Below are 27,309 nucleotides of genomic sequence, written 5' to 3'. Positions count from 1 at the left end.
AAAAAGCAAAGACTGAGAACGCAGTCGAGTCGTGGAGAACCAGCTGGATACTCACGTGACCGTGAGCAGTTCTCTTCTCTCTGCTCGGGCCTGGTCGTCATCATGATAGCATGGTGTCCATTCAAATATCCGTATTAATCGGTACCGTCACGGTTTGGCCGTTAGTCTGACGTAAATTAGCTCGGTCCGGTTCTGACTACGATAGCTGATCACAACTTGGCCCTTGCCCCCCTTGACGATGGTAGCACCGTCGGTTCGCGCATTATTGATTGATCTGAGTGGCACCCTACACATAGGGAAAGATGCCCTGCCTGGTGCAGTGAACGCTCTCCGGCGGGTCCGACAAGCAGGTATCCCCGTTAGATTCTGGTGAGCGGACACCTTGCCACACAATTCCACGAGAGATAATATTAAGTTTTTCGAAATTAGTTCCAATACCTCAAAGGAATCAACCTCTTCCCTAGTCAGGTCTCTCGACAAAATGGGGTTTGAAATTGAATTACATGAAGTCTTTACAAGCTTAGGGGCTGCGCGTGAGATCGTACGTAGACAGAAATTAAAGTGAGTTTGTTATTGCTTCTCGGCATATAGGCCTGGTTGGACATAGAAACTGATTATGCACTTGCTTCAGCCCATTCTTTTTGATTTCAGCGTCGGCAATGGAAGAATTCCCTGAGCACCGAAGGTCTCACAACGTTTATAACCATGATGCCGTAGTTGTCGGGCTCGCTCCCGAAGAACTGAGTTATGACAATATGAACATTGCGTTTCGAATATTAACCGGAGAGCGTCCGAATGATACGACGGCGTGCGGCAAAGACAGAATTCACAACCCTGCACCGCTGATCGCGATGCATCGAGCGTCGTACGTTCGGAGCCCCGACGGTGCTCTATCTCTTGGGCCAGGTAAATGCGTTTCAGCGGGATTGGATAATATATAATGTGTCTTGTAACCCTTGGCAGGTCCGTTTGTGACGGCTCTTGAAACGGCAGCAAACGTCAAGGCACATATTCTTGGCAAGCCGACCCGCCGGTTCTTCGAGACCACTCTCGAAAGCCTTTCGAGGGATGGGATCGAGAAAGAGGTGTGGATGAACGCGCACCCGGGGCATAGCGATTCCCCATCCCGGTGTATTGTAATAATTGGAGATGATGTTAACAACGATTTAGGCGAAGGCGCAGTCGAACTTAATCTCCGTCGTGTCTTGGGTAAGTCTACATATAGATGTATTTGTATATGCTAGCATTTGTATTCACATTCGGGGGTGCTCAGTGCGGACGGGGAAATATCGCAAAGGAGATGAGGAAAAAGGGGGACCGGACGTCCCACGTCCAGAAACGTTTGACTCTTTTGCTCATTTCGTAGATGCCATGTTGGGTCGTGAGTCACCATAGATCGGGATTGCGGGATTAATGAATTATGCTGAGGGGTGGGCGGCAGTAGTTATACTCACCGGTCGATAATCGATGTAATATTCTCATGCATATACCCAGGTCCCACGTAGACTTTGCATTGAGTATGAGGGGTGCTACTGTGGTCCCACCATTTGAAGCTGAGGTCACGAGGGTGGGTTTGGCACATGGATATCAGGGCTGCCATCAGGGCCTTTGTGGGCTTCGATTGCTGGCTAGTTCTAGTTGCCCAACCACCACCGTCTCTACCTGGCATCAAGTCTGCAGCAACGACGTAGAATCGCCTTTGCTCGTTGGTCGGTATTGTTTCTGCATCAAGGGCTGTCAGTTGTGGTGTTGAAGATTATTTTAAGCATATTTCTCGGAGATCGGGCCAGACCTGTTCCGCAGCACTTGCATCGCCATCGTTTAACAGGCCAGCGCTCGTCGATCCCTGACTGCCCCTCCCTCTCAATCGCACGGACGCTTGTGATAGCTGTTTGGCAAAGAGCGCTTGGTGTCGTTGGTGAAAACAACAAATAAGGGTATTTTGGGAAGCGAGTTAGGGAACCTAGCCTTACAACCATGTCTCGTAACCAACCCTCGTCAAGCACAACACCTCCTGCCTCTCCTTTTCTCGATCCCCAGTCACATACCAGCTCACGACAACAACGTCCTACATTCCACTATACTAACACCAATGCACATATCCCGAACCTCTACCCCGCATCTCATATTTCCCGATCCAGTTCAACCAGTGATTGGCCAAACGAAAAGGCTCGACCACTTGATTCTGGTGTTCGTCGGGCACGATCCGTAGACCGGACCAATGCACCACTGCCACTACAACACCAGTCTTCACTCTCGGTTGACGACCGGAGCCGGCCTCTCCCGTCAACCTTGGCATTGCATTCCCATCCTCCTCCCACACGCACTCCCTTGCCCCGCTATCCATATGCCCCCACACGATCTCCCCATCCTCTTCGTCCGGAGTATACACAAGAATTAAGAATAGGCGGGAGCACTTGCACTTGCGACGTGCCTGACTCTCTGAAGCCATGGATCCCAATGATGATCTGGGCGCTTTCCAGTATTGCGTTCTTGGTTGCAATCACCTATTACAAGACTGAAGTATTCACAGGTATGCTTTAACTAGGCCCAGTCCTTTTCGTCCTCTGACCGTTGCCTCTAGGCTTGGATGAGCTGTCTCAATGGCTACAGGTTCAAGGATACCAAGGGCAATTAATACTCTTCTTCCTGATTTTCGTCACGACTTTCCGTAAGTCTTATCGTCTAAAACAAGCCTATCGCCGCTAACTCTATCCATAGCTCCTTTACCTCTTTACTCTACACTTATTGGGCTATCGGGTTATTGTTTTGGTGCCATGACAGGCGCTGTCATATCCTATTTCGCTGCACTCAGTGGCGCACTTGTAGTATTTCTTTTGTCTCGGACCTTCCTTCGCTGGCATATTGCTCGTCTTATATCCCACTCTCCTTCTTTCAAGAGGATCCTACGTGCCATCGAAAAACGACCGTCACTACTCTTCCTCATTCGACTAGCACCATACCCGTACAATGTCATGAACGTGCTCCTTGCATCCTCTCCTCGACTTACCCTCACTACTTACACTGCCTGTACCGCACTCAGTCTCTTCAAAGTCATCATTCATACCAGCATTGGCGCAAGTATCCATTCGTTCGCTGATTACCATATGCGAGAAGGCGCTAAAGAAGATGAAAATTCGGGCCTTGGACGGGCGTGGACGATTATCGGAATCACGCTCTGTGTGATGTTGTTTATGTACCTCTCTTGGGTCGCCCGCCGGGCCGTGGACGAACTCGATGATGAAGATGAGGTATTCGGGGGGCGCGGTCCCGTGACCCGTAGTTTAGCGCCAATGCGGGGAAGGCGAGATGACGAGGAAGCGGTAGCATTCCTCTCGCCCGCTGTAATGGATGAGTCGGACGAATTCGTCAACGGCGGTGCACGTTCGAGAGAGACAGATATGACCGAGGTAAGTAGGCATAGTTGTGAATTCTAGATTCAAGTTCTGATGTGGTTGCTCTTTGTTCGCGTCTCCGCTTATCGCTTTGACAGTCCCCATTCAGGGAACGTAGTTATCCGCCCACCGAGATTAACCCGTCGCCAAACTCCAGGTTGTATGGCGGTAGTAGTTGATTGCATATGGCTCTTTTTTTTCTTGCTTTTTTTTCGAGGACTTAGATTACGGACTTGATTCCTACTTGGTAGGCATAGCAAAATTTGTATTTACACCCACTTACAATACTTGCAACAATGGTTAGTTACTTGCTGCTGTCACCAGCACTCTCATCCAATCGCAGTAATAGCTAAGACGACCGAGGACTCTGAGGTCACATCGCGACTGCACCATCTGTGATTTCGACAGGAATGGATGCATCCATACGGCTCCTGTCCCTCTATGCTTATCTTTACGGCTCAGTACGATGTGCTCGTTGGAATATGGTCATATGCGATCTATTTGGGTAGGATCTTCCAATACCCGATGCTCGGTCAAGTCGTCCATCCTAGGCAATTGCTTCCCAGGCTCTGCTCTCGATTAGAACTCTCCGCAACGCATGCTTCCTTTGCTTCTGTTGACCGGCGCCCAAACGCTCGTTGTAGCACGTGAATTCGAACATGGACGGGTCGATGGGAGGAAGGACTAGACTGGGCGATGCCGTCAACACGCCATCGACACGAATACAATGCGCCGGACAATTTTTGGAATGTATATACATATATGTATGCGGTTATATTTTGATGAGTCTATTACTCGGCAATGCGGTTCAGAAGACAAATAATTGAATAAGCCTTACGGGTCATTCACATTCCACCTTGTGCTTGGATTTGGATCTTGACAACCAAGGAGGGGAAGTGATGCACCGTAACTTGACTTATCGGTAAGAATTTCGGTAGGCCCCGGCCAGCCACACAAGCATGTGGTGCGAGGCTCCGAAACGAGCAAACTACCGCGTGCGGGCTCGGGGCTTCGATGGCTTCGTACCGAGAGCCGGCTTCTGTGGTGCGTTTTCTGGAGCTCAGCCGGGGTCGCAGCTGTGAACAGTGACGACAGAGCGTCGGAGTTCTGCCCCTCCCCCCCCCCCCCCTTTCCTCTTTGCTTTCCATTCCTATCATCTCCAGCTCCGTCATACATGCACGAGCATCGTCATCACCTTGACCAAATTTTCCACGCGCAAACGCACGAGTGACATATGCGCGCGCGCGATTGATTCATTTAGCCGGGGCATGACAGACCCAGACAGACGCCTTCAGGCTCGGCCGAACCAAATTAAAAACACCCAGCCAATACCAATACAGTACACATGTATACAGGCTAGAGGCAACTGTCGCTGATTAATAATCAAATCCAAATTTAATTCAACATTAAATGAACCACGGCCCGGCAGAACCTCGAGTTGTAGAGAGAAAGAAAGAAAAGAGAACTGTAACAGTGTTCTTCTGTCCCCGGTTGTTATTTCCGTACTGGGTTCCAAGGCCCGCTCCGCCGTTGGCTCCAGTCTCGTCGGACGGATCATAACATTTCGTGGCCCTGCACGATACTTGTTGAACCTCGGTGATTGACTAGATTTCTACGGAGCACAGGCTGGCACGTCGCGGGGAAGAGAGGACTGGACCTCTTGGTAAATGCGACTAACCAAGTCGAGACGTGGGTCCGCGTCGCAAGCTCAACTGGTGGGAATGAACTTATGCCCAAACAAACATATATACATGTCATAATACAACCCACGAGGGAAAAGAAGGAAATAAGCAGGGCGAAAGGCAAAAGGATCAGCCGTGATCGCACCATACGCAAAGGCTCCTGCTCCACATCCTGGTATCCAGCCAATCCCGGAAAGTTTACACTCAATCAACGGGAAGGATTTACTCTTGTCCATGCACACAACTAGTGTGTGTGTGTGATGGTACTATACCGGGGCCCGGAATCAGTTTAACGGGTCTTTCACGCAAGCGGACTGTTAAAATGGATAAACTATGTACGAAAAGGCACTCTTGATTCTTTTTACTTTATACAATATAACGCATGCACATCTATTTTGATCGTTTGAACTGGAGATGAACTAGAAACATACGCAAAAAGAAAAGAATCAAAAGATGAATCAGGCAAAGCGGTAGGTACTGACGTAGACACAAATTTACACGTATTGGCACAATTGATAAAGAGCAAAGCAAAAGGGAGATAGAAACGACAAGGCCCGAAATCGAAAGCTGCAACGAATAGTAAAAAAAAAAAAGGGTGTGTGGGGGGTATGGGGGAAAAATAGACACATTGAAGGTGGTGACAATGCAAATAAACTGATCGTCAAGTGTAGAACAAAAACGGTGGAAAAGACCACCCAGTCCCATCCAGAATCAAAGGCTAACAAGTATAGAAGTAACTGAACATGATACAACGGACGTTGCACTAGGGCAACAATTTTAGGCAGGGGACGGGACAAGGTCGACAAAAGACACCACATAAGGACAAAACAATATCCGAACCAAAGCGAGACCAGGCGGGACCGGGGTATAGTGCCGAGGCATCGCATAGGTAGGCCGTCATCTATGCGTGGATCGGAGGCTTGCCTCCGTCGGTCATGCCAAAGTAGTTGAGATCGGAAGAGACTGATTGTTTAAAACTGCAGGTCAGCTGAATTGAGCTAGACATGAGCAAAGCGGTATTTCCCCCAGAAAGAGATCCAAGTGAATGAAGTGACGAAGCAAAGGACGAAGGGACCCATAGACCGTAAAAAAAGTGGCAACAATAAACAAGTAGACGATTACTCACACCGCGACATGTCTTCTGATGCGCCGAACGGGCCTGTTGGGCCATGCCCGCTTGCCGGTGGAGTCGTAGCGATACCGTTGTCGTCAATCCCCGGTGGTGTGTTGAGGGCCGAGTTGGATGCTGGCGAATGACCCGACATGGTCGATGTCGATGTGCTGGGTCGAACACCACGTTGTCCCATCCACTCGCCATTGTCAACGCCCGCGCCAGATGCAGAGTAGGCGAATTCTGCAGGAGCCGGACCGTTGTGGAAGGAGCCATATGGCTCGGCCATGCTTCGACTTCGCTGGGGTCCCAGATGATCGTCAGGAGCAGTCCCCGGCCTAGAACCAGCCTCGGAATCGTACGGGCTGTAGGGGCTAGGATACGGGCTCACTTGGCTGTGCCTCCTAGGCCGGCCATTGCGTATGCTGAGGGAGCTCGCACCAGGCGGATTCCCTTTACTCGAGCCGGGGCGAACGCCGCCGGCCGATGTCGGAGTGAGGGGCCGTCCAGATTCGTCGCGTCCGCCGACGGTGGTAGGGCGAAGCGCAAAAGGGTTTTGTTCACCGCCATCATATCCACCACCACCGATTGAAGAGACGGACGACGCAACACTGTATCCCGTATTGGGTCGACTATCAGGAGACCCATGTGCAAATCCGCCGGAGCTCGGCGGACGGGCATACGATCCGGAGTTTGCGGACGGGTTCAGGAGAGATGAAAGGCTACCTGAGTGGCTCGAGGTGAGGGAGGAGGCGGGAGGGAGAAAAGACCAGCTTGAAGTGTCCGCCCCGCTGCCTGGGGCACCTGTGCCGTACCCAGGGTACTGAAAGGCCGGGTCACGTAGGACAGGTAACTGCTGGCTGGAATGGTGTGGTGGGTATTGGCTGGAATGGCCATAGTGGGGAGCGTGTGGATCATCCATGTGACGGCCGTAACTGGGACCGTAGCCGTGCTCGCCGGGAACGGTGAGCGGGGGCAAGCTCGTCCCATAGGAGCCACCCCATTTTTGCGGAGGCGCTACGTTGTAGTAAGGCTGGGGTTGACCAGCAGGTTGAAGATGTGCGGTGCCTGCAAAGCCAAATGGCAGAGATGGAGCGGAGAAACCACGCGTTCGCGGCTTGCCTTGTACCATGCCCAATGACATGGGATGAGTGGAAGACGGCACAGTCAAGCCGGGAGCAAGACTTCCAGGGCCGACCCGGGAAATGTCGATTTGGTCCCGCTTCCTGGGCTTGGGCAGACGAGGCGGTACTCGTCGCTTGAAGTTGGCAACCACCTCGGGAGGGGAGTTTCGGTTGAGCGTCGGGTGAGCTACAAATATACACATGTCAATACTATGATGGGACCGGCTGGTAGGTATACATACACCAGGTGCTCGCATCGGGATCGTCAATGGCTGGATCAACATTGCGTAGGTTGACTTTGCGCATAAATCCGTAAATCTGTATCGACGAGTTGTAAGTTGACAAAAACAAATAATAAACAAGGTTGGAACTCACATTCAACTGGCGGGAGAAGCTCGCAAACCTCGACTGGCGATAGATGCTGGGTAGAACATGTAGTGCAAGCTGCTCCGGACGTTCGACAATGATCTGTTCGCCAGCAGCATCCCATCTGATCATGGACTGGTACTCGGGGCGTTCGAGGAGCCTATGTTGCAGAAAAAATAAGCAAAAATGACGTTGGGGACAAGAAACGAACGTACGCGTAGAGTTTGGTCAAGAATGTTGCTTGGGGCTTTGTCTCGAGTTTCTGGGAATCAGCAGACTTGGGAGGAGTAGCATCCCCATCGTCGTGCTCTTCAGGCGATTGAGAGTGAGGCGGCTGCTGTGATTGCTGCGGCAGCGCAGGCGGGTAGATCTGAGACTGTTGAGTAGGTGAGTAGCTGGACATTGTGCGAGGCAAGATGTCAAGCATGCACGTGACGTGCTTGGAATCGTTCAAGGTCGGTTGGCGGGCACTGGCGGGGCGCGAGCAGGGGACACGAAGACGATTTGTGGATCCAGAAGTCAATATAGGAACTCTGAGGAGACCAAACAAACCCTGACTGACCATCGTCCCCCGGCTACCGTGCTACCCTTCAGCCAAAAGTGGCAGTCGGGGTCCGCACTGTTTTGTCGGCGGAGAAGAATCATTCTTGCTTCCGATCCCTTACTTCGGGTCATGCTTCTCAATCCGCGGATCGCCACCCTACTTTTCTGCTCTATAGTATTACGGCCAGTCTTACGGCATTGTCCACTCGATCTTCCTGCTGCCCAAGCTAGTCATAGCTGGAGTTGCATACACACCTCATATAAAACCTACTCTGCCCTCCACAAGTCCTGATCGCGCATTCTATAGGATCATACCTAAGTATTTTGAGTGTAATCGCTGATTTGCGAAACCCTTTTGACTTCTTTGATCTGGGGGCTTCCTTCCAGCCGTTGCGTTCCATCGATAATTTTACACTATTTGTCCCATGATTATGTGATTATGAGCTTATTTCGCCGCATAGCTCACTCCCAGTTGCCATGGGGTGTACTCTCTGGGTGGAGAAACTCTCTCCTACTCTACTCTCTGGCCTCATCGCCCAAGATTGATATTCACACTATCAATACTATCATTGAGGCGTTTTGTTTATCAGTGTGTTGTGAATCACCCACACACAGTTTGTTCACATGAGTGCTGTGCTGGCAGCTTGTAAATACCCTAATCGATGACGAGCTGTACAAAACCTAATATAATATCACCTTAACCCGTACTCCCTCGGCGGGATACACCTTTGCTTTCACTAGTAACCGAGATAAGAAACCAAAACGATGGCACTGCCGTCCACATATGCACCCCAGTGATGGCCCCCCGTGGGTGCGCATGCAACCCCGTGTGCCCGTTACGTGCTTTATACAACGTAGTGTGCATAATTAGACGCTGTATAACTTGGCCAAGTCAAGAACACCGACCCCCGTCTTCGCGAACCCCCATTGCCACAGAAAGTCAATCAAGCAATCGCAATGTTCGTCTTCCTTCGAGGCACCCGAACAATCACAATAAAACTTGGCGTCCATCACCCAAATGCTGCTAATAATATAAAATAGTCACACGTAGACGGGCGTTCACTTCTCCAACATCCTGTCAACCATCCGTACATAGGCTGAGTTCTGAGGCGGGCGATATGCTTATAGTAATCCAATCTAGTCAATTGCAAAATTGTATCACAACAAACGGTACCATCTATCACACTACCCCATATCACCACGAGGCGATTGTATGCACTTTGCGCCCGCGGGTTAAGCCACTCTCTTCCGCTAAAACGAAATTCCGGTCCGCTATTCACCGTGTTATGCCAACGCGCGTACGATGATATCCCTCGCGACGCTCGTCATGATCGGTGATTTTCTTCTTGGAACTTTCGACAGACCAAAAAAAGTGCACTCACTTTATTTACTCACCTCAATTCCGTACTAGTTTACATTTCATCTCGTTATACACACCATATATTGCATATTTCATCAAGGCAAACCTAGTTCGAAAGATCAACACTGTCCCCATTTCCGCTCGGGATACACAATACTCCATTGCATATCATCACGACTTCCAGGATTCGACTTCCAGTACCTCGATAGTCCACCTATGTCCTCGAGACCCCTTGGTTAACAAATATGGTCACTGGTCCGGAGCTTTCAGCGCCGGGCGTTAAGACGAATCAGTGCAGGTTGACTATTAGTGCTCGACTAACACCGGGTCTCATGCGATGTCAAAGCTATATTTATTGCCATAGTCTATTTGATAGCCCTACATCAACGCCGTGAATGGCTCTCACATACGATTCAATCCAGGAATGGGGAGGGGGGAATGAACGATATGAGATCCAGACCGCTCATTTCATGCCATTTACTGGGATAAACTCTGCCACCCTGGAAGCCCACTGACTTGGGGGCTGACTGATGGAAAAATTGATTCATGTTTGCTGCTCCGATTGTGAACCCCATGGAAAACCTTCTTCACTGCTTGAATGCGATGATTCATGAAAATCTCAGCTTTCTACAGGCAGCCAGCGGAATTATCGATGGCCGCGTGTATAGATAGGCTACAACCTTCCCAATATCGACCTTGTATGGTGCTGTGGCTTGATGCGAGAGTCACGCTCGTGGCCGCCACAGTTGAGATCGTGGGACGAATCATTCGGCAGAGGCATTGCTTCCTATTCCCGTTTGTCGAGATTACTGTACGGTAAGTATTTTATACATGCTCCCAACACGTCACTTGAGCCTGTGCGACTGGGTCGCTAAAAACCCTCGTATGGTCCTACGTTTTGCTGACGGAGATAAGGTCAGAGCGAGGCGTGCGACAACTCCATAAGGCCCATTTGACCCGTTCTGTAGATCTACCGTACACGTCTTCTGGAAGAAATTCGATTATGAACCCCGGTTGATGACTCAGCGAAACCTTTGTCAGCTCGGTGGTGCATACAGCCTGCTTTACCGACACATGACTGACTGGTCAGTCACCTGAAAGCTCTTGGGCGCGGATTATGGCCATGCGAATATCTAAATATGGTAGAAAATTCGTTTTTATGCGTCGGCAGGTGACTGAGTGCTGCGGCTACTACGTCTTCCAGCCGAGTAGCGCATTCCGAGTATTCTCCCGACCGGCTCGCCTGAGACGTCTTGCATATCAAGTCCTCAATCCTTATTTTTACAATACGCCGATGCGCGAGCGATCGCCGGCGGAACGACATATCTACTTTTGCCGCGGTACGAAGTGAATTTCTGTGGGGCATCAATGAGGGATTCAGGTTTACTGTATTTCGAATCCTTACAGCAAGACACCTGATATTGCATCGCCCAAAGGAGACCACTATGCTTTGTAACATTGTGCAGCACTACAGTGCTCCTGACAATGGAACGCGGGAAGTGCACATTCCTTGAGTGTTCGCGTGTCACCCCGGATGGAATCCAGGCGCAAGAATTTTAGAACCCTCGTTTTCTGTCCATATGCAACCGCAACGTTTTGTGCTCTCGGAGACGGCGTAATCGCTATAATGGTTACGGACCCGTATTACACTGGTGGACCGTTCGCAAATCTGTTTGCTCATGGGCGTTGGTAGTGGAGCGCGGATGGTGTCTGGATTGTGTGTACCCTGTCCCAATCACCTGGCCTCTGCTCAGCCGCATGTCGGCTATACCTCTGCACATTACATCCTCACCTAATCCATCATCGACACAGGGCTGATCCGTGCATCATACTAGCACTATTGTGCCCCTTCTAACCTAATCGCAGAGCTGTAACGTGCGGCTTCCGGACTATCCCTCTATACTCATATCGGTGCAACGAAGCCAGCTCACCGAAGCATTACATATGATAGTCGAAGCTGAGTCTATTATTTGACACAGCACTGACAGGAAGAAACTTGCTCTGCGTTACGGCAACCAGCCTGGAGCATCCCGACCGATTGTGCGCGTTATCCTAGTAAAGCATCATTTGGAGCATTCACACGGTCTCGTATTTGTTCGGAGCCAATACTAGGTTCTCGGTAGGCTTGACGCCATAGGCATACTATCCCTCACCCCCGGGCTGCTCGAGGCGCTTTGAGTAGCATCAGATCATCCTCAAGTCCTAATCGGCCAGCTCAACGTGATAGTTAACCGGACTGTGGGAAGTCTGGGAGCGCTCATAGACGCACCACACCTTCTACGCATCGCCCCGTTAGTATGCTTTAGCACAGGTGAACAAATAGGCATGTCCAAACCCTTGCATACATGTGCCCATATACGCAGGTGTGAAACCGCGATATGCATCTGTATAGTCTCCATTCAATTGAGAGAAGCTCGTAGCTGAGGGAAAAGCACCCTGACTCCTGTACCCTATACAGTAGTAGACACAGGGATGATGCGATGCTACGACGTTTACAGCTCGAGTACGATGTCAAAACATAGGTAGGATGGAATGGTGATTTTTTGGATCATGATATTTTCGTGATCGTGATTCGGGATCTGATCTACAAAGTTTGCCATGATGCAAATCCAAGCAAAAGTGTTTGTTGGCTATAACGATAAATATGTAGAGTTCGAAAAGGACGCGAGTAAACCGATATCAGAGGTACGAATTGTTGTTCTAAAATCATTATGGAGCGTAAAATTGATACTCATTTGACAATGGTAAGTGCGGCTGTAGCATTTACAAACTACACCCAGTTGTACGGAGGTAGCAGGCCAAGCAAAGCTGTAGCTTGCGCCTCGTTTATACGGAACGCGCCTCCTGGGCGCTTCATGATCAATTAGCAATCCATGGGCGCATTTATTGATTCTTATGGGGCGTTCAGTATTAGCCAATGAGCCAATGAATTATTTATGAGATCGGTGGATTACCTGTTGGAATAGGCTCGAGATTCATCATAAGCGCACTCTTGATGGATAACTCATTTACCAAATTCGACTATAATCATTTTAGAAATGTTTCATCTATTCTGCACTAGTCCAAACTTGGAGTACATCCCACCCACGCCGTAGATCTCCCGATTTATACACTATACGCATGTTGCTTTGCCAAAATAAGAGGTTGTAAGGTCTGGATTCAATTAGAGAGGGTCCACACTTGGTAACAAAGCTGTTTAGCCTTCTTGCATTTGTATATCTAATTTATACATTATTAACATGGTCTACTTTACTCATACAGTCAAAGTAATATCGCCAAGTCTATAACACATACATACAGCAGAGTAAAAGGTGAGATATGTGATGCGCACTCTGATCTTCCTGCACATATCCCTCCGAGCCACTGCAATAATGGACAAGTCTACCCGAATTGAAATCCGAAATCCGGATCGAACCGTTCCAATTGTTTATGGGGCGTGACAAGTGCGAAAACGATTACAAGGGTAAACACATAGTCAAGTACGATAAAGACTTCAGCGTAGTCACCAAGGAATCGTTAAAGTGTCGAACAAGCGTGGGGGGACTAGAATGGCCTCAGTGGCATCCCTTCCCAGGGCGGTTTCCTAGGCCTGGACAAGTTTGATGATGTCACTATAGTCTCATATTTCTTCTGAATGAAGAGCTGTTCCTATTATAAAGCGACAGCACCAGATCAGTAATTGGGTTTATGAACGGGGATCTTCTCCCCTCGGAACGGCCCGTATTCTATTGCGAGTGTGTGCGATTAGCAAAACAGACAGGGCGCCCATTTTGAGCCTCGAGGTGCCCGATGTATAACGTGGTATGTACCACGAAGGGTGTTGAATCAAGAATTAATTTGTATGGTTTGAATAAGATGTAGCATCCTATTCCTCTGTTCATCCAATACAAGGTCACGATCTAATGTGGGATGGCGAAAGAGCGCAGTAACGTTAACAGCAACTTGAATCGGGGTAGACGCACGAAAAAAAAGCCAATGACGCACTTTTACACCAAGTGAAGCCGGCATATATGGTGGTTTAACACATGATTCGGTGTACTTGGAGAGACACCCAACGGTTCGAAGATCCGTTTGCAATAAGCGAGATGGGCGCAGCACCGATCGCTCCAGTACTCATCCAAGTTGGTGACGCAGATAGGATTACTCGAACCCCCTCCTCCCTCCAATAGTCACGGTTTTTTCCGAGGGACGTTGTGGTATTTCCAGACTAGTCCAAAACCCCGAACAGCATGCGGGTTCACAGCCATAGATCGTCCAAGTTGCGTACTGGACATCCGCATACATGTATACTATGTCATATGCGTACCAGGTATACGTTCTATCGCTGAACCAGGGTTTGGTTCGGTGGCAAAGGGGCCCATGACTCCCAGGTTCTCACAGAATTCACACGGGGTGAGTTGCGGCTCGAGGAAGATCGTAAAACATGTGTATGTGATAGAGTAGCGAGAGTCGATGGGTATGGTATGTACTTCACATGAATGTAATATTGCCAAATGTTATAAGGGAAAAAAAGAGAGAGAACGACAAAGCAAGCAACCAAGCAGGCAAGCAAGACAATACGAATATGTACCGTAAGCAACACAGAAGTACCACCAAGTGAGAGTGAGAGTGGGTGTTAGATAACAAAAAAAAAAAAAAAGCAAGAAAGAAAAAGACCAGCACAGCGTCTCGAGTGAGAAAGATTGTCAAAATATGCCAAATGTATATGAAAAAGAGTTCCAGCTTTTAGTTCTCGCCGTCATAGTGAAGGGTGACGCTTGAGAATCCAACAAAGAGGTCATCCATAGGATTGGTCGGCGCAGGCTCCATTCCATCCTCATTAGTGAACAAGGCTGGTGTAGTGGGCACCGGCGTTCCGGGTGCAGTCGCAGCACGCTTCGATCCATCCAAATCAAGAGAGGACGACTCTTTCATATTCCGGAAATTGACCGCGTCGATACCTTTTGCTACCGCAGGCTGGATCTACAAGATCCCCCCCATTGTTAGAAAAAAAAGGTTTGTCAACCGAGCGGACTTGGACTCACCGGCGGTCGTTGGTTGCGCAGCAATCCCCAGTTGAGTTTTGCAAACCACTTGTGTTGTTTGACCTCACTCGCGCCACTTTGGCTACCCAGTCGGGTGAGCTCGCTCTTGTCCAAGAGCCTAACGATGATATCCCTGCCTTGTCTGTGAAACAGGTAAGGTTTAATAAGCGGGATATATCAAGGTTATAGCGCGCAAGCTCACGGTGATATCTTGACAGACTCAGGGTATTGAACGGGCAACTTCATTACGTTTTGGAAAGTGGCATTTCTGTTCGAGCCCTTGAAAGGCGTTGTGGCGCACTGTTTGTTACGGAATGAGTACAGAGTCGGCCCTATTGGGAAGAGACTCACAATCATCTCGTAGATTAAGATCCCGAGCGTCCACCAGTCGACAGCCGAGGTGTGACCGCTGTTTTCGATAACCTCTGGTGCAATATACTCTAAATCACGAGATCAGCTGGGGCTCCATAGATGCAATTAGAGTGTTACACACCTTCTGTTCCTACAAACGAGTTGGTCCTTATGTTGGCTGTACACGTTTTCGTATCAACAAGCGGAACCTATTCAAAAAACATGTCAGCATTATTGGATTGGAGCAGCGGCATTTTCCGCGCGTGGGACGTACGCCATTGGGTTCAAGATGTGCAATGGCCGGAGCCTCCCCACCCAGGGACCCAGCCTGCTTGGCCAAGTCAAAATCGGAAAGCATGATGTGACCCGACTGATGCAACAGGATATCTGGACAGGATCGAGTCAATAATTGACGTGGAGCAGATGCACGTGAATACACACTTTCGGGTTTAAGATCACGATAAATAAAACCCATCAGGTGGAGGTATTCCAGCGCGGCCGTCACCTCGGCGGCGTAAAACCTAGCATCGTCCTCTGACAAGCACTTTCCGGGGCGGGTTTGCAATGCACGGAAAAACTCGCCACCGGCGCAATACTAAAAACCACGTCAGTAACGACAGTCGTCAGAAATTGCTCGTAAACTGACCTCCATGCAGAAATACAAATAATCTTCAGACTGGAAGGAGTGATACAAGGTAACGATGAAAGGATGGTTAGCCGTTGCCAGGATTTCTTGCTCGGCAAGCGCGCGCTTGATTTTCTTGCGTGCGATCATTTCCTTCTTGGACAAGACTAACCCAATTGATGAATATACAGGGCAAGGGAGGATCGGGGACCCGCCTACCTTTCATGGCGAACAATTTGTCAGATTTTTTCTCGCGAACGAGGTAAACCTTGCCAACGTCACCCCTTCCCAACAATTTGATCTTTTGAAAGCTGCTAGGGCCAACTTCGACCTGTGGAAATGGCTGAGTGATGAACCAAGGAGTGGAGGTGGTAATGGATGACTTACTGATCGGATCTTGATTGAATTGCTGGAATATGTTCGTCGAAACTGTGCCCTCCCCATGTCTGCGGCCTTTTCGTTGGGGGAGAGATGCTTTTGCTTTCCCGAGGCTGACATTGTACGAGAGGCACGGTTAACGAACGAACGGGAGTATGGTGGAGAAGAATGAGGCGAACCAGATGTTTTGTCAGCTCCGGATAAGAAGGATGGAACTGGTGGGATCGATGGGTCGAGTCCAGGCGACAAGAGACCGTTGCGAGTGGTAGACTTGGAGCTGGTGTTGATTGAGAACATATTTTTGGCATTGGGAGCAGACGCGACTCGGCGGATGAAACGCGATGCTGACGCACCCATGCTACGGGGGGAGAGCGGTGCATTCTTTGTATTTGGAGAAGTGGGAATAGTAATCGACTGCTGTGATGAGTTTGCGGTAGGCGGCTTGGAGGCCGATTCAAAGCGGCCGAGGCTTCGATACTTGTCTGGCTTGGAACCATTCTGAGTGCTTGTGAGTGCGTGCGAGGAAGTCGAGCGAGAGACCGAGGGAGATGTAGAGGGGGTTTGGGAGCCTCTGGTAGGCCTGGAGCGGCCCTTGCGAGTGGCACCTTGCGAGTCACTGGAGCGAGTTTCGGACGAGTTGTAAGAGTAACGACCGTCATTGGAGGCAGGGGTCATTGGGGCTATCTGTGCGGGAGAGGTACAGGTAACAGGACCATCAGCAAGGGGAGTAGGTGTCGTTACAGTCGGTGTCCCCAAGGACTGTGTGTCGATCCCCAGCACAGGCGGTGTTCCAGGTGTTTCCTTGTCTTTTTTCGCCTTGTCTCCTATCTTGAACATTCCCTTGAGGTTCAAGAACGACGACGAATGCCCCATCGTCTTGGATCGCGCAGGCGCAGGCACGGGTGTGCTATCATTGTTGGTAGCCATGGTGGAGTGGTAGGAATGCAGTAAACCCAAAAGAAAAGAAATAATAAAGAAAAGAAAGTAATAAACTCAATCTAACTAGGTGGTCAGAGACTGTCTGATACCCGAGGTCGGAAGGGAGCGCGCTCTGAAAAAGAGGCGGGCGGTGCAGAGGTCACCACTGAAAAGGCACGTTTTGTGGTTGTTGAACACTCAGGGTCTGATTACGGGCTTCTGGGCCCCTTTTGGAACTATTCGCGATTGCCGACCCGCATTCACCCACATAATGTCTGACAAAACACATCTCAAACCCCCATTACCGACACCTCCAATCACCATCCCTAATGAATAACGACAAAAAGTTTTTTTTCTCTTTATGACAGCGGATCTATTCAGTTTGGATTAGTGCTTGTCCCTTCCATTGACTCATTTCAAACTCGACCGGCCAACTTGCATCCAGCAGGTACTCCTGTCTAATTGCTGGGCAGAGGGGGTTTCCCTCTCTGCGCTCCTCGTGCCAGCCAGCGCATGTGACGACATTCAGCCCATGATTAGCAGACGAGTCCTCAATTATGATATCACGAATGTCACGTGACTGCACGGCGTTGGATGCGTGCTTTTGCCGGTGAGCGCGCTTTTGCCACAACCGACACGTTTACTCCATCTCTTGGTCCAAGTAAGTCAATCAGCACTATATGCATTGGGATGCGCAGCCGAGTACGTATATCGATCTGAAAACGTGTTGGCAGATTTGCGAGTGGCGCCCCGAGCCCTTTAGCACCCCATTGCTCCATCTCCCAACTACGATGTCCGAGATCACGTTTCCACCCACAGATACCCCTGGCTTTCATGTAAACCCAGGCTCTGTATTGCCCAAGAGGTCTCGAGTACAAACATTTCCTGCATCCGGCCATGGTCCTTCCGACTCGAGTCTTTCGCACTCGCGCGCGTCTGTTTCATCCGAATGGGGCGTTTGGGACAGCGACTTGTCCGCTTCGATGACTTCGAGTGTGGGTCCCTCGGCTTCGATATACAGCTCTGGTTCGACTACTGGCAATCGTACACCTGTACCAAGTCAGAGTGTTGTTCGCCATGATGGCCCACCTAAAAGTGTAACCACAAAAATGCCCAGCCCGCCCCAACGAGTTCGCCCGGAAGAAGTTTGGAGAGATATGATAGGATCCGCCAACGGTCGGGACAAGGCATTTGTACGTTCGTCCGCCCCTATCCACTATTGAACCCACAGAGTAACAACCTCGAGCAGAAACTCATTCAATACTCTCTTAAACTATATCTCTTGTTCCACGCGCGTACATTTGCACGCCTCAAACGAGGGTCAGGCCAACTCGAGCCCCGCCTAAGATCAACCGTCGCGGGCTTCTCTCTCGTGCGCAAATGCCTTATTCTATTCAACTGGCTCGGACCCCTCCTGCAAATTATCAACCCTGCATCCGTCCCATTCAGCGAATCCGACCCTCTAGCCTCTCGTAGTTCAGGCAAATCGAGACCTCTCCTCCACCGCTTCCTGCACGCATCCCCGCCCGTACTCTTGGAACTTTTCAATTCGTTGGCGGATGATGTCTACACTTTCAGCCGGTTAGGGCTCGTTGGCAAGAAGGTTGGCGGTCGGGCCGAAAAGGCTGCGAATTGGCTTTGGTTGTTGAGCACCCTTGCTGGTTTGGTCGAGGTTGGCGCTGATAGGAGTTTGGTGAAGAATATGATTGCAGAACGTACGTGTGTCTCCTTGGTGGTGCAACCTGACTTGGCTATCAACTGACGTCACGGATTCACTCGTTAGACGAATCCCGAGTGTACAAGGATCAAATGGAGTTGAACCCCAAACATGTGCATGATAGCACCCTCGCTGCACTAGAGCAAGACGAGGACGATCTGGAGACGCTCAAGAGTCGGTACAAGTGGTTACAAGTTTCGCGTATGAAACTCTTGTGCGATTTAGTCTTTGTTTGTGAGTGACTTGGCTTGCTCTGCTTCGATCAGTATCTTGACATCTGTCTGTATCAAAGCATACGATGTCTTCCACTTCCAAAAGGTACGAGAACCTGCCATGGCTCTGTCCGGCTTTGCCTCGGCAATTCTCAGGTAAAGTTTACGAGAATCATCGAGCCCGACACGTTGTCTTGACTTTTTTGTTACCAGTTCATCAAAAATCTACGACAAGCATTATAACGCGCTTGCAAAGAGTGATTCCAACTAGGTTTCGAGTTTATATCTCGCTTTTATTCTTGGTACATAGTGTATTCAGTGTTTATCCATCTGTGTATTGCACCGATCTGTCAATGGACTCTTGGTTTTTGACGCTACTGTGTTGAAATTTTCATGCATGCTGATAAAGTGATCGATGCATTCATTTCCACCAAGCATACCATGACTTTGTACCTCCTGAAAGAGCAGGAGTAGAAATAGCGCGCGGAGCAGAACTAGCTTCCCGCCGCGCCTCCCTGAGCCGCTCAAGCTCTTGCTCCAACGAAACGATGTGCGATCGAGTCTCTAGCACAAATTTCTCATGCGCCAACCGCGACTGGGCCAACTTTAACCCCTATACATATTATCCCCATGTCTCAGTCGTCATGTCCTCCAATCCCGAAATCTATCGGATTGAACTCGCCATGTATACAGCAAACGCGATCAAAAACACTGGTCCCATCGCCGGAAGCGTGTCCGTATAGAAAGAAGCATGTGGAGAAGGGGTTTTTGGTGGTGGCAGCGGCGGTGATGATGACATGCGCCGTAGCGGTTGTCGTATATTGGTCCTTTGTACTCGGCTTAGACGTATCATTATTGTCTCGTTGTCAAGGTGTTTGGGGGATGAGCAGGAGGATCTATGCAGAGCGCACGTGAGATAGGGGTGATGGTGTTTAGCGCCAGTGATCGCCGTCCGCTCTGGTGGCGATCATAGAAGAAGCAATTGACTCGACTGTCGGAACGCGTCAAGTAGATTAAGAGTAGTATATTATCAGACAAATGATTGTCGTTTCATAAATCATATATGTACACATTTAAAAAAAAGAACTCGACAACGGCTAGACTTGAATAGGAGTCAATTAGTTGTCCCGGAGCTTGGCCATCTCAGTCTGTTTGGAGTCCCATACCCCAGCCCACTTGAAGAAGCGGACCAGACAGTGGTGGCGCCTGGGAGGAGGAAGCAGATCGACACTGGGAGGTGGTACAGATTTGGGAATTTCGACTTTGACGGACTTGATTACCGGGAGCAAGTCCTGTTGACCTTTCTTCGATGCCTGACCAGATGCGGTCAGCCTCCTGGGCAATAAATACGAATATATGCTTGAGCACTTACATAGATACCAACGCCGGTCAGTTTTCCACCTTTGAGCGTGCATAGACGGATCTCGGCTTCTTCCTCGGACGAGCTGTCTTCTTCAAAAGTAACCTTGACCTCGTTTGTGTGGGTTTCGACGCGAGTAACAAAGACGTCTCCGGAGGAGATGCTTGAATCCAACAAGACAGCCGATCGGGGGTAGAGAATAGGTAGATTGACAATCGTCTTGCCGCCCTCGTATGGGACGCACTCTATATGCGAGTGGGCGTACTATGGGAGCCGTTAATTTAGCCAAGGAGAGGAAACGAGGCACGACAGCGTACCTTGTATGCAAACAGACGCAGTGAGCCATAGCCAATAAGGATAAGCGCAATCGAAGCCACGATGAAGTGGGCGAAACGGCGGCAACGACGTCTACGCCTGGCCTTTTCATCCAAGCCTACGACAAGTGGCTGTTCTTCAGAGCTGGGGACACCATTGAGTGTGGGTTCATCAAGGTATTTCCCATGATGGCAGGTTCAATTAGAATGAAACTGTGGAGTTGGATGTGTAGGAATTGCCACTGGATGGGCTGGTATTTATGTAAATGGAGCATAAAACGGCTAACACGTATACGTATGTCATTGTGCTGCGATCGAAAGGCTTGCGTATTCGCCGTGGCCGAGACGGCCACATTGGCCTGCGGGATCTAACTTGCGTGACTATACAGTTCCACTTTCTCTCCGATTTGGGACTTCTTCCTTCTAAAGCGCCCCGCGGTTAGGTTGGCTGGTCAGTAAAGGAAAAGGCTGTGAACGTAAACGCCGTAAAGATGCTTGCAGTTCCATGTCTAGGTTCGTAATTAGTCTAGAGCGCCACTTGGTACAGTTAGATTTATGGGTTCGAGTGGGTTTGCTTGGATGAATTGATGGCCTGTTTCTTGTTCATCGGCCACGGGGTGCAGTATGCCCGACTTGGCGAGTCCAACCACCCGAACGCACACCTGAGCCCTGCGACACATCGCCAATCGTTTGTTCCTGACAAAGTTATTTATCTACAGGTCATGGATCGTTGCAAGCGATGCTGTACAGGAGGTAATGGAGCCAAAGTACTGAATGGGAGCCATAATGAATTACTACAATCACGGCTCCAATAGTACTAGTACCTGCGGACTGCCTTCTCGAAAAAAAAACGGCGTCTAAATTCACGAACCAGTATTCTATTGATTAATTAGGTTATTTTGACCCAATTCTTGAGCTTCTAACTACCAAAAGGATTATTTACATAAATTCACTGCGACCAGATCAATGGCTTCTTGAAATAGTTTAATTAAAACAACTTGAATAGACTGTATCGCCAATATCAGAAGAACGCATATGTGAGGTCGAAAAGGAATCCGATTGAGTGGTGGAGGTAACCCCCATAACTCCAAGGCTTTCTAGGCACCATTTCCTCGTCGAGACTTTGAGTACATATTGGCACTTGATGTATCTTTTACCATATCTAATGAGATTTGGACCTTGATCGACGGGTAATTGGTGGGTTTAGCTCTCGGTCGTACGCGGTATGACACAGGATTGCGTGCTTGATTTCCGAATCCATTTCCGAATGGGTTGTCAACGAAGCTCTATCGATACAAGACATTATACATTTATCCCATAAAATGTCAATCAATTAGATAGGATAAAATAAACGACGTAAAATTTTATAGCTGGTCTATGGTATTTCTACATATCAATGTATTCGCACTTTCTAGGGTTTGTTGCAACAAGTTACAAGAGACCAAACAGCACCATACGGATTTCGCCATCCGCGACCCATCTACAATTTGCAACCATTTTCCGAATAGCCGAAATATATGAACTCAAGTCACTCGACAGTTTTTCAAAACCACCAAGTCCAGTCCACTGGGACTTAACAAGCAGGTAGGGGAAAACTTGAATCTATACAGCCACTCTGCTGACCTTGTCGTGTCGAAGCCATGTCCGGAGTTTCAACCCCTCTCAGCAGTTCCTCAACTCTCACTGGCCCCCTTAGCGAGCCATCCTCGCCCAAGGGTCAAAAGGGGGGTTTGAACGCATACGATACTGTTTCACCCCATACTGCTCCAGGAACTACTACAACCAGTCCTGTTGCCTATACCATCGAGGCTCTTGCGGCTCAACATAGCAGCTCTGTTGTGGTATTCGACCTAGCAGAGCAAGCCGGTTTTGGGGTACGCATTACACAATGGGCCGAAGAGACTGATGTCAAGGTGACTCGTGCACAAACACGAGCAGGTGCTGGACTTGGACTCGTCGGAAGACTGAGTGAAGGAACGAGTGAGGATGGTGCGCGGGCCACCAAGGGTGCAATCACTGCATTCACGACTCCCGAGGGACTTGCCCAAATGGTCCCTGCGCTCTCTATTCTTCCAGCTCCTTCGTCTTCAGGTCGCTTGGTCATCCAGGTTGCAGCTGTCACTCCCACTCCCACACTCGAGCTGACACCGACTCTTGCTCCTGCTGCTCGAGCCCTTGCATCTTTAGGGTCTGATTTCACTGTCCTCATTTCCTCAACCGCCCAAGAGGCTGCAGAATTTGCGGCCCTCTCTTACTCACTCTCGAGCCATGTCGTTCACGTATTCGACCATTCTGGAGCCACGCGCGAAACCGGCAAATCGGTGTTCCCTGAAGTTGCTAGTGCCACTTCCACTCTATCTGAGCTTTCCAGTTTTGCCCAGTTCACTTACACTGGGAATTCTGACGCTGAGGTTGCGCTTGTTCTCCTCAACGGTCCTCTTGCAGCTCTTGCGCGTTTATTGGCCAGCCACGCTCCAGGCCTTGGTGTCGTTTCCGTTCGTGCCCTCTCCCCATGGAACATAGAGGCTCTTCGCAAAGCTCTTCCCGAATCCGTCAAGAAAGTTCACGTTGTAGAGGAGGTTCCCAACGGCTCCGGTTCCGGTCCACTGTTCGGCGATGTTTTGACTTCCGGACTCTCCAATGTCTCCGTTCGTGGCCACCGCGTTCCCTCAAAACGATCCGAGGCGTTCCACAATTCTGCAAATGCTTTTGCACAGTTCATTACTGAAATTACATTGATACCCTCCAGCCTCGCGCAGGGCGCCAAATACAAGAGCCTTGCGTTCCTGTCTACTCCGACCGCTGCCTCCCTGACGCACCTTCCTCAAATTACCGCACACACTTTCCTCACCCAGGGAGGCCCTATCGCTGCGCGTCTACTCCCTGTTTACGATGCCTTTGCATCTTCCCAAGGCGCCGTCATTTCACGACTTGTGCTCACTCCCTCGAATGATGAACACCTTTCAAAAGCGCCGGTCTCCAGCATCGCGAGCCTAGAAAAACAAGTCGACTGTCTTACTATTGTTGACCCTAGTTTACTTGCATCTCACAACACCTTCACCCTCGTCAAGGACGGTGCTCCAGTGCTCGTACTTGCCAGTGGGGGAGCTCCTGAAGTGGCCTCGCGCCTTCCGAGGGAAGCTATCGAGGATATAAACGCACGAGGGATCCGGGTATATACCTTTGATGTCGAGAATGCTGCGGCCGAGATCGGCGACAGCGGCTCGGACGCCTCGCTTTTACAAACCGCGCTCGCTCATCTCGTTCTCCTACGTATTTACCTCGGAGCTACGGCTACTCCCGCTGCTGTACAGACTCTTTCAGCTAGGATCTACGGAGATGTTGTTGCAGGTGTTTCCAGCACGGTTGCCTGTGATGCTGCTTGGTCAGGCTTGGTCGGCGTTGAGATTCCTGTTCCCGAGCCGTTGGCCGAGGACGCTACGCCGCCCAAGAAGCTCGCCGCTTTTGCCTTCAACGCCCTCAATCTCGACGATCCTGCATACGATGGCAGACCAGCTCCCGCGATCCCTATACTTGGCTCATGGGCCGAGGCAGCGAAGCGATTGATATTCCGCGAGGCGTTTTCCCCAGCTGTTTCGTCGTCGACTCAAGTCGCTCATGCCACTGACCCAGCATTGCGGCCAGATCTTACTGAAGAGCGATTCCTCGTTACTTGCACCGTCAACAAACGCCTTACGCCACTCACCTATGATCGCAACGTATTCCACCTCGAGTTTGACACCGCTGGAACGGGCCTGAAATATGCTATTGGTGAAGCTTTAGGCGTGCATGGATGGAACGACGAGGCCGAAGTCCTCGAATTCTGCGAGTGGTACGGTGTCGATCCCAAGTCGATAATCACTCTTCCTGCTCCAGGCAATCCAAGCCAAACGCACTCGCGCACTGTTTTCCACGCACTTCAACAACAAATCGATCTATTTGGCCGTCCGCCAAAGGGCTTTTACGGTGCACTCGCTGAACACGCCAAAAATCGCGACGATGCTATGGCTCTCCGTTTCATTGCCGCACCCGAGGGGTCCGCTACATTCAAAAAGCTGTCCGAGGGCGACACTGTGACATATGCGGACGTCTTGCGCCAATTCCCCAGCGCTCGCCCTTCTCTGTCCGAACTGGCGACTCTTGTGGGCGATATCAAGCCGCGTCACTACAGCATTGCTTCGGCCCAGAGTGCAGTTGGAGACCGCGTAGACTTGCTAGTCGTTACTGTCGACTGGGTAACTCCAAGCGGTAAGTTTGCCGCATAGATGCTATATGATCTCGATTAACTGATGCCCCGCATTCATTTTAGGTTCTCCTCGCTATGGTCAGTGCACACGTTACCTTGCTGGCCTCAAGGTCGGCCAAAAAGTGACCGTGTCCATCAAACCATCTGTCATGAAGCTTCCTCCTGATGATATGCAACCTATAATCATGGCGGGTCTCGGCACTGGGTAAGCACTCCACGTTTTAAACTCTCTAAATAAATGCCTTCTAATACATCCCTCCCTTCAGCGCCGCGCCTTTCCGCGCATTCATCCAGCATCGTGCTCTGCTTGTCTCCCAAGGCAAACCCGTTGGCCCTCTCATCTACTACTTTGGCTCCCGCCATCGATCGCAAGAATATCTTTATGGAGAGGAACTCGAAGCGTACATCGCTGATGGCATCATCACCCACGCCGGACTTGCCTTTTCTCGAGATACCAAGAAGAAAGTTTATATCCAACACAAGATGCGCGAAGATAGCGAAATGCTCGGCAAAATGCTCGCAGGACCTGACAAGGGTGTCTTCTATCTCTGCGGGCCGACGTGGCCTGTTCCCGACGTATATGCAGCATTGATTGATTCGTTGGTTCAGTTTGGAGGCAAGACCCAAGAAGAGGCTGCCCAGTACCTTGAGGACCTGAAAGAAGAAGAGCGATATGTATTGGAAGTTTATTAGACTTCATGCTTTCATGTCTTTTATGATGAATCAATTATAGAGATAAGGGTTAATGGTAGACATAGTGAAAATAAGAAAAAGCGGATAGAGATACAGGAAATATTACATGAATACGGAGGGAAATGGAATACTAAGGAACGAATGCAAGAGATCAACATTTACTTTCAGTTCATGGTTGAGTTTGTTGCCGTTGGGTGGGTCTGGGCGCCATGGTTTTACCATGGTGCTGTTCTGCATGCGCGAGCAAGTCGGGTACAGTGGGTGGCAGAGTTGGTCTGTTAGGACTCATAGGCCGAACCCTGTGAGATACAGGGTTAGATCCGGGCATTCTGAAGATCAATGATTCGATACTCACTTGCATATTTTGCACTCTGGGAATCCTGGAACAGTAAAGGCAAACATCTGGCTGATAAATTCTTGTATGGGTCCCCATTGTGGTGCGGGCTTCGTCGTATGCGCAGGAGCAGATACGAAAGATTGCGGAGGGTGACACTTAACTTGGGAAGCTGCCATAGCAGGGAGCGCAGATGTTGATCCCTGAGGCACGCCAGGAGGTGCCTGATATGGTGGTTGATTCTGATGGTGGGCAGGCGAGGCAAATGCAGTTTGCTGCGTATAATAGGGAGATACGGGTGTGACCGGAGATATTGAGGAATAAGCCTTGTACCGCGGAAGAACATCGCCATTGTGATTGGGTGGTACAATTTCTGTGGATGCCAGTGGGTTTGAAGCGGAATGTTCAACTTTGATAGGACGAAGCGCAAAATTTGTGGAGCTACCAGAGGAAGCACGAGATTGCGTGCTGTCTGAAGTAGGTGAAGCGTTCGAGTCAGCTCGAGCTCGTTTGGGTAGCCGGCTGGTAGGCGGGATACTGAGGATGGTTGGAGCTACAGGAGCAAATGCGTTCGGGGCAGTGTGACGACGGCCACCGGGGGCCATTGGTACAGAGAAGTACAAGTTGGCAGGCGGTTGACCCATTTGCGGACTGGTTGCTACTCCGGATTGAGTCGGAGCCCCTGTTGGAGCCCCCTGAGGGGACAAAGTCTGCCGCAAAGACGCATTCTCCTTGTTTAATTCGTTGATTAGGCTCTCCAGTCGTTGCTGTTTATAACTAGCATCGTTCAGCTCTGCTGTCTTCAGATCTAAATCGCCTTGGAGCTCAGAGATCTGGCTTGACAATTGAGCATTATGCATCTCGGCCCGATCTCTGCACAGCAGAGCCTCCCGCTCACGGGACAACGCACTATCCCTTTCAGCGTGAAGAGCAGTAAGCGTAGACTTAAGTATGCCCTCTGCCTCAGACATCTGTAATATTCTCTGTTCGAGCTGGACCGATTTGGCCCGCTGTTTCTCGAGTTGGTCCTGCGCATCGCTAAGATCATGATACGCGCTCTGAAGCTGCCTGTCGCTTTCCGCTAATTTGGCGTCAAATGCGGATATGATCTCTTTATACTTGCGGTCCGCTTCCGTTTCAGTATCGACTGACGAAACTCGAATAGTGCATGGTGACGCCTTGTTGATAGAGCAATCGAAACCTGACGGCTGTATCTTAGATAAAGCTGCCTGAACCAGGGCTGTTACTTCTGCTTTGATCTCCGGCGTGAATATCTCTGATAGTGCATTGGGACCCATCTCTCTGAAAGCCTCATGAGCCCCCAAAAATAAAAGTAAAAAAGAACTACATGGCTCATGGCTTACAGTTCAGGTTTGGTGTCATTGTCCATTGTGATAACGGGGAGTCTGGTTGGGTGAGGGTGGTGGCAAAAGGAAGATGAAGAGATGCACTAAAAATGCGGGCGGAGTTGAAACAGAGAGTCTATTTTAAATAATCAGGGGGGGAGAAGTTACTTTGCCACTTTCGCTGTAATGAGATCATTACAAACCGTCCAT

General features: G+C 49.9%; 8 protein-coding genes across 8 annotated transcripts; 4 read left to right on the top strand and 4 right to left on the bottom strand.

The window, feature by feature from the left end:
• Positions 1-238: 238 nt before the first annotated feature.
• On the top strand, positions 239-1,395 carry RhiXN_00988 (haloacid dehalogenase-like hydrolase domain protein; the record flags this gene model as incomplete). Its single annotated transcript, XM_043320807.1, has 5 exons — positions 239-369; positions 430-561; positions 632-906; positions 964-1,209; positions 1,274-1,395. 5 exons carry the CDS (start codon positions 239-241, stop codon positions 1,393-1,395), a joined length of 906 nt encoding a protein of 301 aa, XP_043179819.1.
• Positions 1,396-1,977: 582 nt separating this feature from the next.
• Positions 1,978-3,574, top strand: RhiXN_00987 (Golgi apparatus membrane protein TVP38; the record flags this gene model as incomplete). Its single annotated transcript, XM_043320806.1, has 4 exons — positions 1,978-2,533; positions 2,585-2,671; positions 2,722-3,410; positions 3,494-3,574. The coding sequence occupies 4 exons, from the start codon at positions 1,978-1,980 to the stop codon at positions 3,572-3,574; spliced, it is 1,413 nt and encodes a 470-aa protein (XP_043179818.1).
• A 2,404-nt stretch (positions 3,575-5,978) lies between these two features.
• Positions 5,979-8,081, bottom strand: RhiXN_00986 (HSF-type DNA-binding domain protein; the record flags this gene model as incomplete). Its single annotated transcript, XM_043320805.1, has 5 exons — positions 5,979-6,040; positions 6,204-7,499; positions 7,555-7,630; positions 7,688-7,838; positions 7,894-8,081. 5 exons carry the CDS (start codon positions 8,079-8,081, stop codon positions 5,979-5,981), a joined length of 1,773 nt encoding a protein of 590 aa, XP_043179817.1.
• Positions 8,082-14,306: 6,225 nt separating this feature from the next.
• On the bottom strand, positions 14,307-16,886 carry RhiXN_00985 (Tyrosine kinase specific for activated; the record flags this gene model as incomplete). The annotated part of the gene is made up of 10 exons (XM_043320804.1): positions 14,307-14,543; positions 14,606-14,747; positions 14,808-14,905; positions 14,957-15,045; positions 15,099-15,165; positions 15,231-15,343; positions 15,398-15,551; positions 15,603-15,748; positions 15,801-15,912; positions 15,969-16,886. 10 exons carry the CDS (start codon positions 16,884-16,886, stop codon positions 14,307-14,309), a joined length of 2,076 nt encoding a protein of 691 aa, XP_043179816.1.
• A 671-nt stretch (positions 16,887-17,557) lies between these two features.
• RhiXN_00984 (peroxisomal biogenesis factor 11) lies at positions 17,558-19,077 on the top strand (the record flags this gene model as incomplete). Its single annotated transcript, XM_043320803.1, has 5 exons — positions 17,558-18,070; positions 18,109-18,592; positions 18,661-18,828; positions 18,887-18,962; positions 19,020-19,077. The coding sequence occupies 5 exons, from the start codon at positions 17,558-17,560 to the stop codon at positions 19,075-19,077; spliced, it is 1,299 nt and encodes a 432-aa protein (XP_043179815.1).
• An 847-nt stretch (positions 19,078-19,924) lies between these two features.
• RhiXN_00983 (uncharacterized protein) lies at positions 19,925-20,835 on the bottom strand (the record flags this gene model as incomplete). The annotated part of the gene is made up of 4 exons (XM_043320802.1): positions 19,925-20,119; positions 20,179-20,430; positions 20,484-20,625; positions 20,768-20,835. The coding sequence occupies 4 exons, from the start codon at positions 20,833-20,835 to the stop codon at positions 19,925-19,927; spliced, it is 657 nt and encodes a 218-aa protein (XP_043179814.1).
• Positions 20,836-22,120: 1,285 nt separating this feature from the next.
• On the top strand, positions 22,121-25,419 carry RhiXN_00982 (sulfite reductase (NADPH) flavoprotein alpha-component; the record flags this gene model as incomplete). The annotated part of the gene is made up of 3 exons (XM_043320801.1): positions 22,121-24,728; positions 24,790-24,931; positions 24,993-25,419. The coding sequence occupies 3 exons, from the start codon at positions 22,121-22,123 to the stop codon at positions 25,417-25,419; spliced, it is 3,177 nt and encodes a 1,058-aa protein (XP_043179813.1).
• Positions 25,420-25,588: 169 nt separating this feature from the next.
• Positions 25,589-27,143, bottom strand: RhiXN_00981 (PTPS domain-containing protein; the record flags this gene model as incomplete). Its single annotated transcript, XM_043320800.1, has 3 exons — positions 25,589-25,718; positions 25,775-27,055; positions 27,118-27,143. The coding sequence occupies 3 exons, from the start codon at positions 27,141-27,143 to the stop codon at positions 25,589-25,591; spliced, it is 1,437 nt and encodes a 478-aa protein (XP_043179812.1).
• Positions 27,144-27,309: the final 166 nt, after the last annotated feature.

Source organism: Rhizoctonia solani, chromosome 4, assembly GCF_016906535.1.
Source record: "Rhizoctonia solani chromosome 4, complete sequence".
In the NCBI taxonomy this organism is placed as follows: Eukaryota; Fungi; Basidiomycota; class Agaricomycetes; order Cantharellales; family Ceratobasidiaceae; genus Rhizoctonia; species Rhizoctonia solani.
This window is presented reverse-complemented; position numbering and strand designations above follow the sequence as displayed.